A 14068-nucleotide genomic window follows, 5' to 3' on the forward strand; every position below is an offset into this window, starting at 1 on the left:
GATGCTCGACACAAAGGACTGAATGACCCATCCCAGCGGGGGATGTACTTCAGAGACTTGATTTGAACCTGCAGCTTATTCCATCACTGCTACAAGCCTGAACCAAGAACCTTGCCATTACTGTATGTAATTGATTCCATTTAACCAATTCTAGCTCTCATCTATATTTTTTCCTTTTATGAATAAACCTTTAGATTTTAGATTCTAAAGGTTTGGCAACAGCATGATTTGTGGGTAAGATCTGACTTGTATACTGACCTGGGTCTGGGGCTTGGTCCTTTGAGAGAACCTTTTTTCTTTTACTAGGGTATTGGTTTTCATAACCATTTGTCCCCATAAGGAGTGGCACTGGTGGTGATACTGGGAGACTGGAGTGTCTAAGGGAATTGCTTGTGTGACCTGTGGTTAGCCAGTGGGGTAAAACCAAAGTCCTCTCTGGCTGGCTGGTTTGGTTTGCCTTAAGGGTGGAAAAACCCCAGCCTTGGGCTATAACTGCCTTGTTTTAAGCAATTTGTCCTGAATTGGCACTCTCAGTTGGGTCCCATTGGAACCAGCATCATTACAGGTGGGAAGCCTAAAGAAAAGGTTCCTAAGGGTTGTGTTGGAAACTGCTTTGGGTGGAACTGGATTAGGAGTTGGAATACTGGATGCTACTAACATAGAGGTATTGGCAAACAAACTGAGTTATGTTACAGCTGAAATACAAGAATTTAGAAATCCCATCAGCACATCCTTATCAAAATGAGGAATGGGGCAACAATTATTTTCTAAAGTATGGCCAGTACGGCAACAGCAAGGTGAAAAGGGTTTATTACTTTTAGCAGGGGCTATGGGAACTGTGATAAATGAAGGTGGAGGGAAGGGTAGGTCTCTTTTATGGACACCAATCCAGCCAGTAGCTATAAAATCCCTCTTAGTAGCTGTTCTCTACTTGCTCTACCTATAAAGGGTTAAAAAGTTTCACTGCTATGCATGGGTAAAAGGAAATGAGTGGGCACCTGGCCAAAAGAGCCAATGGGAAGGCCAGTACTTTTTAAAATTGAAACAAGACTCTCCTTTTGTCTGTCTGTTGTTGTTCTTGGAGAGAGGCAGACAGGTAGCAGTTATGTTGTGAGAAACTTGGGCTAGGTATGAAAAATAATCAGTATCATACCTAGAAACTATTCATCTAAAGCCCCAGATATGTAAGTAGATCCGGAAATGTCTAGGAAGATGCGATTAGGTTTTATGGCTTGTGGATTCCTCTGTGCTAACCCCAGGTGCTTTTGGTTTGCTTGTAACCCTTAAGCTGGACCTCAAGAAGCTATCTTGATGCTTAATCCTTGTAATTGGGTTTTTTTTAAACCTAGCAAAAAGCCTAAGTTACAGATGTATTTTCTTTCTTTTTGTTTTTAATAAAATTTACCTTTTTTAAGAACAGGATTGGATTTTTGTGTCCCTAAGAGGTTTGTGCAAATGTTGTTTAATTAGCTGGTGGCAACAGCTGATTTCCTTTGTTTTCTTTCTCGGCTCTTCCCCGGAAGGGGGGTGGGGTGAAAGGGCTTGAAGGTACCCCACAGGAAGGAATTCCCAAGTGCGCCTTCTCAGAGAGGTTTTGTACTTGGGTGATGGCAGCATCTACCAATCCAAGGTCAGAGAAAAGCTGTAACCTTGGGAGTTTAATACAAGCCTAGAGTGACCAGTATTAATTTTTCGAATCCTTGTGGGCCCCCACCTTCTGCACTCGAAGTGCCAGAGTGGGGAATCAGCCTTGACAGGAACAATTCAAGAAAATATGTCGTTAGCATTAGCCTGTACACAGGCCCAAGAAATAAGTCAGCAATTGGTTGTCCAAATGATTCGGGAAGGCATGCAAGGAAATTTGCTTTTGGAAATAAAAAAGTTGTTGCTGGAAAAATGTTACAGGATGGGAGAGACAATTAATGGCACGGTGCATATTGGTAAACTTTACACTGAATAAAGACGAAATGGTTCTACAAGCATATGCAGTAAAAGAACACCCCGGTCTAACTATTGATAACTATCCAGTGGTACCTCTGGGAATCCAGCTAACAAAAAAATTTGGTTATGTATTCCGCTGATCATCGTTCCTGGGCATATAAAGAACATCAACAATGGAAAACCACTGGCATGTTTCAGTGTGTGGCCCATGAAAATCTGGGGTGTGCGTGAGTGTGTGCGGATCAAAATTTACAAAAAAAGAGATAAATGTTTTTATGCTCAGACCTAAGGGACTCAAAGATGTATGTTTGATATATTCACTGAACAAAAGTCAGCTGTTATATATATGCAGGAAGGGGATGTGTTTGTGTTAGGAATCACTGTCCAATGGTGGCAGTATACTATAAGGAATTGTATTTTATGAATAGATGTTTTTGCAATATTACAAAAATTATAAATTGCGATTTTGAATACTATGTGCCCTTGTGGACTGTAAACTACTTAAAGTTTAAACCACAGTTGTATCACAATGCAATGCCTGTAACCTTAGGCATGAATAAGACCATGATAAGGAAATCGTTGGCCCATCCTATGTTATATGCACATTTACAATATGTTGCGCAGACAGGAAAGCAAATACACTGAAGTACCACACAATAATACAAAAATCATTCAAGTGCTGAAAACTATTGCAAATGCAGGAGATCACTCTTGGTGGGAAACACTATTAGGGTGGTCGCCTTCTGCAACTGGTATGCTAAATATAATGGTTCACCACCTTGTGGTGATCACTGGAATCCAACTGGCTCTAATAGTGAGCATAGTAGCTTTGGCTTGCTGCATGAAGAGAACTGTTCAGAGAATACAGGACGCTGGCATACCAAGTCAAATAAGGAACCTGTTAATTATACCCAGGAGGCAAGTCCAAGCTCAGCAGGTCTGAGTATTGGACTCCTGTAACAGTAATGACGGCTTTGGTAAAAGCGTCATTAAGAAGAGGATTGTAAGGTCTGAGGCCTTTTTCTACAGTAAGCAGCAGCAGCCACATTAGGAAAGCAGCAGCCATAAGCTAAGAAGCAGAGTCACATCCTCACATTCCATCTAAATTACATAAAAACAATGTAAAGGGCTGTTAAGGAGGCTCCTGTCCTACCAACCATCACCAGATAAAGAAACAGATCTTAAGAAAACTTTCTTTGACGCATTCTGTCTGGCAAGGAATCACGTATCAACAGCCGTGATTGTGAAATCTCTATTTCTTTATTGTTTGCCTTTACAGTCCCCACTTCTCTATCGTTTATCTGTAGAGTCTCTGCCTGGTTCTTTGATTGTTTCTGTCCATTGCAGAACTAATTTTGCAAGATATAAATCAACTAAGCTGGTGGGGTCTGACTGGGTAAAGAACTGTTTTGTAATGGGCTAGGAACACTGTTTTGTAGGACTTTAGTTTAAAACGATTGGTTAAGGAAGAGCTAAGCAGGACTCAAATGTAACTATATAAACTGGGGTCCAAACAGAAGTTCCCTGGAACCTAACCCCAGGACACAGCCCAAGATCAGAGCTGCCAGACTCCAATCCTGCCAATCACACCGTGCAGAAGCTGGAGTCCCCGGATGATCTGATCCTGACTGGCCACCAGGAGTCTGCCTTATTAGGAGTGGTGAGCACTGTATGCTTAGCGTGTGCAGTCTGTTTTGGTGACTGTTAATAAATAGAGGTTAAGGCTATTACTGTGTAAGGCTCTTTCACTGGCAAAAGGCCCCACAAACCCACAGAAGATTAGGCCCTGAGCCCTAGGAACTGGTTATAGGCAGGTGCCTTTTGCCCGGAGCTGTAGGAACTGGGTAAGGGTGGGGGTGCCTACATTAACCGGGTTATGCCTTGAGCCCACGGAAGGGTAATGGTGAAGGGCCCTAAAGAATCTGTGCTCCCTCCTTGCCCTGCAGCCTGATGCCCTCACACACTCTCATGACCCCAGGCTCTCATGCCCGAATTGCGTCGGCCTGTCCTACCTGATGGAAGAGAGAGACGAGAAGCCAGCTTCCTCCATCAGAGTCTTCAGTTCCCACAGCTCCCCTTCCACCTTCACCTTCTGCTCCAGGAGCTGCTGGTTCTTGGCTCTGACGTGGAGCAGCTCTGCCTGCAGGCTGCTGTCCCTCTCCAGGGGAGCCAGGGTGAGGAGATCAGGCTGTGCTGCCTTGGCCTCCGGGCTGTTCGCACGGAGCCCTTGGCTGGTCTGGAGGGGGAAGTGTGTGTTGAGATGAGTTCCTGTCTGCATCCTGTAAAACTTGCCCATACCGGTATTGCCCTGGCCTCTTCTTTTGTCATTCAGTGTTGAACGCATTCTAAAACAATATGCATTTCCTCACCTTTTGGAGGCAAAGCCAGACTTTAAGGCACCTGCTCCCCTACTTGGTGTAAACTTTGCTTGTGCCATCAGAAACGAACACAAACAGGTTTTGGGCCCCGTCCCCTATGATGCTTCTATGATGTCATGGTTGGTACTTTATAGGCCTGCCTGCCATGTGCAGGCAGGGAGAGGAGAAAGAAAAACGAATCCTGTGTATCCTGTGTAAACCCGTAACCGAGCCTGATCACCTCGAAGCCTCTCTCTCAGCTCACGTGTTTCAAACAGAGTTTCTACGTTTGCCGGTCGTTATGCGTTGGTTTGTATTTGTAAGTATCGGTTATTACTAAATGCTGCATCTTTGTTTATAAATATTGTTAGTAGATATTTTAGTCATTGTGTGTTTTAAGTTTCATTAACTCTATTAGCTAATCATACGCTGCTCACTTACCCCTTGTAATTATCCCCAATAAAACTTTAAATTGATTAATTTTAGTTGTGTGTGTGTCTGCAGTTTGCATCGTGACCCATACTCTCCTTGCATCCCTTACCAATATAGTCTATTGCCATGTGCAGCCTGGTAAATAACAGGCCTGCATTTTCTTTCGCCCCTGCGTGTACATGGCAATTTACAGTGTGGTGCCATAGCAGAGGTTATTGCGAAGGGCTAATGCAATGGTCACTGAGCTGCCTGGGGCAGGGCTGGATGGTGCCCAGGAAGGCTTTTAAAGCATCAACCCTGCAAGCTGCACTCAAAGGCCTTTGGTTCCTGCTGGATTTCTTCACCAGGCACCAGGCCCCGGTTCTCAGCTGGTCAAAGCAGCCAGCCTGACTCCCAGCTGTTTAGCAATGAGCAAGTCTCAGGTCAGCTGCACAGCTCCAAGGCAATCTGCCCTGGGTCCTTCCAGGAGCTCCCCTGGCCGCCCTACTCTGGCCGAGCTCCGGCAGCACCTCAGCAAAGCAGTGCAGCTCTTGGACTCACCTGCTGGTTCGCGGTGCGGGGCGGTGCCTCCCCCTCGATGCTGTCAGCGCTGCCGTCCTCGGCATCGTCCCGTCCAGGCTGACCTAGCAGAGACACCAGGCCATGAAGCATTCAGAGCGAGAACAACCCAGGCTCTTCCAGCCTCATCAGAGTTCCCACTAGCCCAGCCACTCTGCAGGCACCCAGTGTGGGGAATGCCGCCAAGGCCTCACAGTGGCTAGAAACAGAGGACTGAGCCAGGCCAGCTGCTCCCGCCCTGGGACATGGCCCCACTCCCTCCCTGCGCCAGGCACCCCCATACGGCTCTGGAGGCCACTGGGAAAGCCCTCCCAGCCGGGGCTGCACACGCTGCAGGGAAGTCTACCTGCACTCCCCAGCAACCTGCGCCCCATGGTGCCCTCTGAAACAGCCAGTCACCAGCAAGCTAGGTCCAATTCCTGGCTTCCCAGAGACTCAGGGCCATGGGTCTTTCTGCAGAAGATGCCCTGTGCACATTCCTGCCCTTTCCCAGCAAGCAAAAGCTGCAAGCACCCCCCCCCGCCCCACCCACACACAATGCCATGTACGAGGCACATTCCCGCCCAGCTCCCTGCGGTTCCCCCCATGCCTGGATGGCCCCTCCTTGCTGCAGGAAGCCTGAGAGGAAAAGCATGCAGCTCCCAAGCTGGGTTCCCTGTAAGCTGCGTGGCCACGACACCACACAGCAGCCTATTTTGCGTCATGCAGGCACTCGGGGAACCTGCCCAGGGACCCGCTGTGGCTGGGGGAGGGGCGCCCTTCCCCTGGCCCCAACCTAGCCCGACCCCCAACTTGCCATGGCCAGGGCAGCTCTCCAGCCCCAACTATGCCACGGCCTGGACCTGCCGCAGCCGGTGGCCTCCTACCCTGGCCCAAACGCAGCTGGGGCAGCACGGCCCAGATCCATCCACGACTGGGGCAGTGTGTTGCAGCCCGGATCCCACTGCAGCTGGGGCAGCGCAGTGCGAACCTAGGTGGCCATGCCCAGATCCAGCCACGATGGCCCAGAGCGGACCTGTCGCAGGGCGCCCCTCCCTGAACCTAGCCCCGGCCGGACCTGCGGGGATTGGGGGAGGGGCGCCTATTCTGCAGCCCCAGTCCTAAAGCTGCCGCGGCGGGGAGAGGTGCCTCCCCTCCCCCGCCTCCCCCCAACCCAGGTGCTGTTGCGGGGAGACAGGGCTAGGGGGAGTCCTCTCTCCCTGCTGTAGCCCCAGAGCACCCTCCTGCACCTCAAACTCCTCATCCCCAGCCCCACTCCAGAGCCCATACCCCCAGCTGGAGCCCTCACACCCCGGCACCCCACCCTCTGCCCCAGCCCTGACCCCTCCCACACTCCGAATCCCTCGGCCTCACCCCCACCACATGAATTCTGTTATGGAGTCGCACATCACCTCCATATTGGTGCACATAACAAAATTCGTTCTGCACATGGGTGGGAAAAATTAGAGGGAACCCTGCTCCCAAGGCCCTGGGGAGGGTGCTAGACAGGCAAGGACTCCAGTGGAGCATGTGCTGCAGACCCAGGGACACTGCACGGCCTCGTTACTGTGCAACGACAAGCAGAATAAAACTGCAGGTTCCACCGATCGGCCAAGAGGGGTCTGGTCCAAAAGGGAGAGGGGAAGTGATGAATAGGGGACCCAATGGAAACCCAACCAAACGACCTTTGCAATAACCCTCTGGGTCAGGACTGGAACTGTCAGGAGCTACTGCAGTACTGATGGATTATAATAATTGTGTTACAAGCTCTCGCTCCCTGATGCCCTCACCCCTAACAGCTCACCGCACAGCCAAGGGCTTCTCTCAGCCTCTGGGCACTCTTCTGCCCAACAGCGCCAAGCCTCACAACCACCAAGGCTCCGGCAGACTCTGCTCTGCCTGTCAATTGTGGTTCCTGACACCGGCTGCCCAGAGCTTGGCAAGACCCATCAGGACAGGAAGGAAAAAGCCAGGAACTGACAAGTCACCGGCTGATTCCAGGGCTGCAAGGAGCCCAGCAATAGGCTGGGAGTGAACGTCTTAGGGAGGTTTGGAGTCAGCCGCAGGAAACAGCAGCACTGGGCCTGATCCTCAACCGGTGCAGATCAGCATGACTCTACTGCCTTTGACAGATCAACACCGACTCCCATGTGCCGTGGACCTGGCTCCGCCTGCTCCAATATCAGCAGCAAAGAGGGAGAGTGAACCTCACAGGAAGCCATCCTCAAACACCGGCCATGGCTGGCTAGCGATCCCAGCAGATACCCAACCACCTGAGCATCAGCACTGCACGCTGTCCGTTGCCCCCAGGCTGGATCGCCCATGTTTAGTGCCAACAGCGCTGAGGGCAGAGCGCTGGAGGGGAGGGCTGTCCTTGCCATGCGGTGGCAGGGCTCTCCTCCCTCCACAGGCTGGCAGAGCGAAGTGCTGGCAGCAGAGCATGGTATGGTTGCTCTGCTTTAGTCCTGTTGGCTCAGCCAGAGCCAGGCTGCCTCTGGCCTATCCCAGGGTCACAGCAGCCCCAGCTTCTCATGGGGTATCACTGCCAGCGGGACAGGATCCTCAGTCTCACCCAGTCCCTGACTGTTTCTCAAGTTACAAGGTGGGGAGCCCCAGTTTCTTATATCAGACTCTCACTCAGCAGGGGTCACTCCCGGCTGCTCCCGGGGTCCTTGCTTTTGGAGAGGGGGGTGCAGCTGCTCCAAGGTTGGCTGGAGACGGTTGTGCCCCTCACTCACCTGCCCTTCTTAGCCCCTCCTGCCCACCCAGCAGAGTCCCCAGCTTCTCAGGGGGTCACACACAAGAGCTGGTCCAGGGGCCGAACACACAGGGTAGTCCCCAGGCTCTGACCCCCCTGGCTCTCGGCATGGGTGCAGGGAGGTGGCCCCAGATTCTCCTATGGATTGTGAGGAGAGGGCAACAGCTTCTTCCAGCTCCAGAACCGGGAGGTCAGACATGGGGCAGTGCTCAGCCTCGCACCAGAGAGGGTGCTGGGGGAAAACCCCTGGTCTGTCCCACAAGGGGGGGGATGAGGGCTTTATCTGAGCCTAGTTGGGGGATATGTTAATGGGAGAGGAGACCCTGTGGCCTGGGCGAAGGTTGACTGCCCTGCCCTCTGCGCGTGAAGCACTGCGGCTATGGGGAGTGGCCTGTTGGGCAGCAGGGTAGAGCCACCCCCAGTTGCTGGAGCAGGGTGGGACACAGTTACGTCTGCTGACCACGGCATGCCAAGCGCTCTCCAGCCCTTCCCACTCCCACAGGACCAAAGCTGGCCAGTGGGCTGCCAAGTCTCGGATCCACCCTCTGCCATTAAAGCAATACCAGGGATTCAGGGGAAGGCAACACCTCTCACACAGCATCTGGCTAATTGTCAGTGCCACACATGGTGAGAACTGCTGCCTGGCCTCAGCAGAAAAACTGATGCCTTGAAGCATGAGATTTGATTACATTTATTTTAGCTCCTTGTCCATAAACTCAGATTCTAGACTCTGACCTACAGGCAGTGAATTCAGAAACTGTGTGAACAGAGCTTTTCTTTGCTCTGAATTTAACGCCACTTAAGCAGGAAAACTCCCTGGTTCTTGCAATGTGAGTCAGAATGAGCAGAGGGACCAGTCGAGCTTCTAAACTTCCCTTCACGAGGTTCAGTATCTCAATCGAGTCTCTTCCAAGCCTCCCTTTTCTCCCCACCGAGCCTTCTTTGCAGCCCATCTTGGGACGGGCACCATTTCAGTTAATTTTTGCTTACAAGTCTATCAAAGCTGAGCCCAGTTCTGTCCCTCTTTCAAGGTCCTCATGCATCCTAGCTAACTATACACTGGCCAGGTGCTCTCTGGAGCCACCTCCAACAGCTTCTCCATCGCTATCCTCAGAGGATCCCACCAATTCAGAGACTATCAATAGAGCTGAAAAATCCAGTCTATTGTTGCTAATGTGCCTTGCCAGGCACTTCCCTTCTGCCTTCTAGTGTCATTAGCGAACTCCCCGAACTTAACTGCTCTGCTGCCTTCTCCAATCAGTCTATTTCAACGGCTTGCACTCCTTTGCTCCTACTAGAGTTACGGTTGCAAAAGTTTCCACAGATCTTCCTATTTTCACATGCCCAGAACTTTCTGCATCAGCCATTCTCCATGCTGATGGAGAAATCCTGGCTCTGCTGAACTCAAAACTTACTTCAACAGCATCAAGATTGCATTGCACCATTGGTCTTGGCACTGGGCTATCCTCTCCCCCATTTTTTAATGTGGGCAGAGCCCCTTAGGGAGTTTTTCCATATATGAGTGTAAGTAAAATACACTTTTGGGACTTCAAGGCAAACGTAAGAACAGACGTAGCGGTTCAGACCACATGTCCATCTAGCCCAGTATCCTGTCTTCCAATGCTGCCCAGTGCCAGATGCTACTGAGGGAGTGAACAGAACAGGGCAATTTATCAAGTGATCCATGCCCAGTCATCCAGTCCCAGTTTCTGGTAGGCAGGTTTAGGGATTATTTAGGGAAAATTCAGATGGCTCTTGTTTGAAGCAGGGCTTCAGCAGCCAGTGCTGAGTACTGTCCAGTTGAGGATGGACTTGCCATGTATTCTGGATAGGCCAAATATTTCACAGACAGCCTAATTTAGAAATGGTAGAGAGGCTTTATTACAAAATACTCAATGCTATTTTTATCCTTCCATGCTAAGGTGCTTGACTCAGGCCTGCTGCCCTCTGCACTAACCAGCCTTCTTGTTTGGAGGGGCCCATACACAGCAGGACAGACACCCAGGAAGGGGCATATGGGTGCCAGTGCGTTTAAGGTGTCTCCCCCCAGCTCTGACTTATGCAGTCTCTCTCAGCTGGCTGTGGGCTGCTGTGCAGATCAAACTTGTCTGAGCTCAGAGCATTCTGACCACCACACCCCCTCTAGCTCCTCACACACCACTAGGCTAGGGGATGAGAGGGGACAGCAAAGATCCATATGCTGGCCCTGCACTGGGGGAATCCCCTGGGGGCTCCCCCCCACACACACCTTCAGATGCCCATGTCCCACTGGAGTGGCACACAGGAGCTGTAGCAGCCAGGGCCCTGAACCTGTCCCAGGATTCCTGCTGCTGTCTAAGTGGAGCCATGAGGGACCATCTCCTTTCTGTTCCATCACAGTCATATAGGCAGTGCCTATTCTCACTGGTGCTTTTCAGCCATTTCAGATACAAACCTGTCTGTCTGCCCACTTGAGTCCCCCTCTCTTTTCTGGCATTACACTTTCACCATGGCTCACTCCCATGAAATAGGCAGGTCTCTGGTTAGTTTGCCCTAGATGCATTAGAGTTGCATTTTCCAGATCAAGTCTTTGTTTAAAATGGTCTGTGTGCCATTCTAACAGCTCTAAGAGCAGCTGATTTGCACATGGCCCGCCAGTAAAGCCTGCCACTGCAAATTTCAAGGTCATTTCCTGCTAGTCCAGCTCATTCATAAAACCAGCCCTAACACTGATCCCTGCAGCACCCTACTAGGAACCAGGGGCGGCTCCAGGCCCCAGCAAGCCAAGCGCATGCTTGGGGCGGCATGCCGCGGGGGGCACTCTGCCGGTCACCGGGAGGGCGGCAGGCGGCTCCGGTGGACCTCCCTCAGGCATGCCTGCGGAGGGTCCGCTGCTCCCGCTGCTCCAGTGGTCCACCAAAGTCGTGGGACCAGCGGTCCCCCGGAGCCGCCTGCCACCCTCCCGGCGACCGGCAGAGCGCCCCCAGTGGCATGCCGCCCTGCTTGGGGCAGTGAAATGTCTAGAGCCGCCCCTGCTAGGAACCACCTCCCAGCCCCAGCTGCTGCCGTTTCTACTTTTTGGTTCTCGGTGCTAGGGTCCAACTCATGCCAGCTACTCCAGTTTAGAGGTGGTTGTTACCAGCAGGACTCTGCTGCAGTTTCTTTGAGCAGTGAGAACTCTCTCTCTCCCTCTCATACCCATACAAGTACAGCCTGCTGCAGTCTACCTGGGGTATTGGACATCTCGAAACAAAGCGCTATACTGGCATTCTGAGGATTCATTGCTTGAAATCCCCTCTGCTGCTTATTGCTCTTGGTTCCAATATCCCTTCCATCTTTACAGATCTTTTTCCTCTTAATATTTGGTCCAACATTTTGCTAAGGAAAGAAGTTGAACTTACCAGCTGGTAATTGGCAGGGCTGCTCTCCTTTCCTGACTTGAAGATTGGACCCATACTGGTTTTTCCCCCATGCTTGTTCAAAGAGTTAGCCGTGATTCAGTAAATTTGTTAATTTGCCTATTAGTCTAGGATACAGGTGACTTGGACTCACTGGCATATTCTGCAAAGCATTCCCTCTCTGCTCTGCAGCGATCACTAATTATCAGAAGGGTTTCCTTTAACACCAAACGGGCCAAACAAGTTTACATAGTGAGATTTTAAAAAGCAGTTTCCTAGCCCCAACATTTTCCTACCCTTTCTCAATACTTACTCTAATTTATTTGCCCCACTAGGGTATTAGCAAAGCCCTCTTTTGGCTAGCCTGGCATTGCTCTGCCCCTCTGCAAGCCGTGAACAAGCCCCACCCAGAGTCTCTTTGAACTTCACATCCTGGAGCAGCCCTTTGCAAAGCTGTGGCGGCACGTCGTGTTCCTTGCACTCTCCTGCACGGGGTAGAGCATCGTTTGCACTCGGTGCGAGCTCTGCCAGGTTCCCCTTCAGCACAGGTTAAGTTATGACTCCTGCCATTGTGCTGGGCTTGCTGGATGCTGCCGTTTCCCCATGTTTGCTCCCCTGCCCGGCCACACTCAGGGAGCCTGATCCTCCCCAGGGCCCTCCTCCAGCCAAACCTGCGAGAAAGAGCCTCTCACCATTCCCCTCCCATTGCTCCATCAGGTGGCGGGGCTCCCGCTGTGGGAGGAGCCAGCTGGGCATGTCTCCCACCTCGGCAGATCCCAGATGATCCACTGGGAGCCCTGTTCCCAGCTCCCAGTCCCTAGGTGAATGGCTCTGAGGCAGCTGCATTATCAGGGTCTCCCCAATAATTTGCTCTGGGACCCCCCCTAGCAGGTGGGGAGCATACAAGGCCCTCAGTGTATTCTCCCTGGCTTCTGGGCCTTAGGAAAAGGTGAAAGCTCTCCCCACCTCAGCACATTTCAGGATCAAGCCTCACTGTGAATGTTCATATCTTCACACATCATTCCCTTCTGCCCCTCAGCCAATACCAGCCAGCCCTGATGATTTACTGCACCCAAGCTTCCCCTGGCTGCTCCAGAAACTCCTCTTTAGAGGCTTCAGTCTTTGGCAAGGCCGCACTGGGATGATTTTCACCATCATTGTCTGAAGAGTCATGCCAATAAATCCATTTAATTGCGATGCTTCCCCCATTTCCACGGCCCTTGGGAACATGGGGTCCCGCACCCAGGCAGCCTGCTGGCTTCCTACTACTAGGACAGCTGTTTCTGGAGAAGAGCAAAGGGGCAGTATCCTGCTGCTTGGGCTAGCGAGGTGCTAGTTTGGCCACACTCTTAGAGCAACCTCAAGGCTCTCCTAAGCTGCTCCCCACTGTCCACATCCTCCAGGGGCCACTCAGTAGCCAGGAACAGCTGGAGGGGAGGGATAGCTCAGTGGTTTGAGCATTGACCTACTAAACCCAGGGTTGTGAGTTCAATCCTTGAGGGGGCTATTTAGGGATCTGGGGCAAAAATCTGTCTGGGGATTGGTCCTACTTTGAGCAGGGGGGTTGGACTAGATGACCTCCTGAGATCCCTTCCCACCCTGATATTCTATGAATGCGCTGCTTTGGTCACACCCCCTTTAGCATGTCACATAGGAGGGGGGCTGCAAGAGGGCACCTGACTGAGCTGCTACATGGGTTCTCTGCACATTGGGTTTTCCTCCTGCACAAAAGGGAATGCCCAGGTAGACAACTAAACCAGCTTTATGAGCCTACAGCAGCGAGTCAGGCCCATCGCTTTTACTGGCTTTCCTGTGCTTCCACAAACTCCTGCGCCTCTGCTACAGTGTCTTAGCTAGCCTCCCCACAGAGCTCACCACCTGTCTGGCAGGCACCAATACGGGGGTCTAAAAAGCAGGCAGACAGGGTATCAAATTGCTTTGCAAAACCTTGCCCCGCTGAGACTGCACTTGTAGCACCTAACAGAAGAGGACTTAGAGCGGTAGCAGCAAAAGGCCTGTTCTGCTCCCATCAGTGTCAAAGGCAGCAGGAACAGGCCCAGTTTTGTGATTTCCCTCATCTCTTAACATATTCGGACCCTTGGAGCAGTTTCAGCTGGTGCACAGCAACGCAGCTCCCCTGAGAGCAATGGGGCTGCACGGGGGCACACCAGCCAAGCTGGCCCCTTGTTGCTACCGCACCTGGGAAGCCTGCGGTGCACCAGTTGTGTCCTTCTGAAATGAATAGGCAGTAGGTTTAAAACAAACAAAAGGAAGTATTTTTTCCCACACAACACACAGTCAACCTGTGGACCTTTGCCAGAGGATGCTGTGAAGGCCAAGACTATAACAGGGTTCAAAAAAGAACTAGATAAGTTAATGGAGGGTAGGTCCATCAATGGATATTAGCCAGGATGGGCAGGGATGGTGTCTCTAGCCTCTGTTTGCCAGAAGCTGGGAATGGACGACAGGGGATGGATCACTTGATGATTGTCTGTTCTGTTCATTCCCTCTGGGGCACCTGGCATTGGCCACTGGTGGAAGACAGGATACTGGGCTAGATGGACCTTTGGTCTGATGCAATATGGCTGTTCTTATGTTCTGGCCCCTGGGATTTTTAAAGCAATAGAACCCAGTCCTTGGTCATCTCCAGTATGGAGTGATCTTTC

At 51.4% G+C, this 14068-nt stretch overlaps 1 protein-coding gene across 21 annotated transcripts in view; it reads right to left on the reverse strand.

Annotated features, from left to right (window-relative positions):
* Nucleotides 1–14068, reverse strand: part of LOC123376123 (myomegalin-like) — a 159515-nt gene that overhangs the window by 34965 nt on the left and 110482 nt on the right. For all 21 annotated transcript variants that reach the window (XM_045027893.1, XM_045027890.1, XM_045027892.1 and 18 more), the window contains 2 exons: nt 5271–5353; nt 3954–4177 (listed from right to left, as the gene is read on the reverse strand). In XM_045027893.1, the coding sequence (XP_044883828.1) occupies nt 3954–4177; nt 5271–5353 (307 nt within the window). The remainder of the gene's footprint in view (nt 1–3953; nt 4178–5270; nt 5354–14068) is intronic.

Source organism: Mauremys mutica, chromosome 8, assembly GCF_020497125.1.
Source record: "Mauremys mutica isolate MM-2020 ecotype Southern chromosome 8, ASM2049712v1, whole genome shotgun sequence".
NCBI lineage: Eukaryota > Metazoa > Chordata > Testudines > Geoemydidae > Mauremys > Mauremys mutica.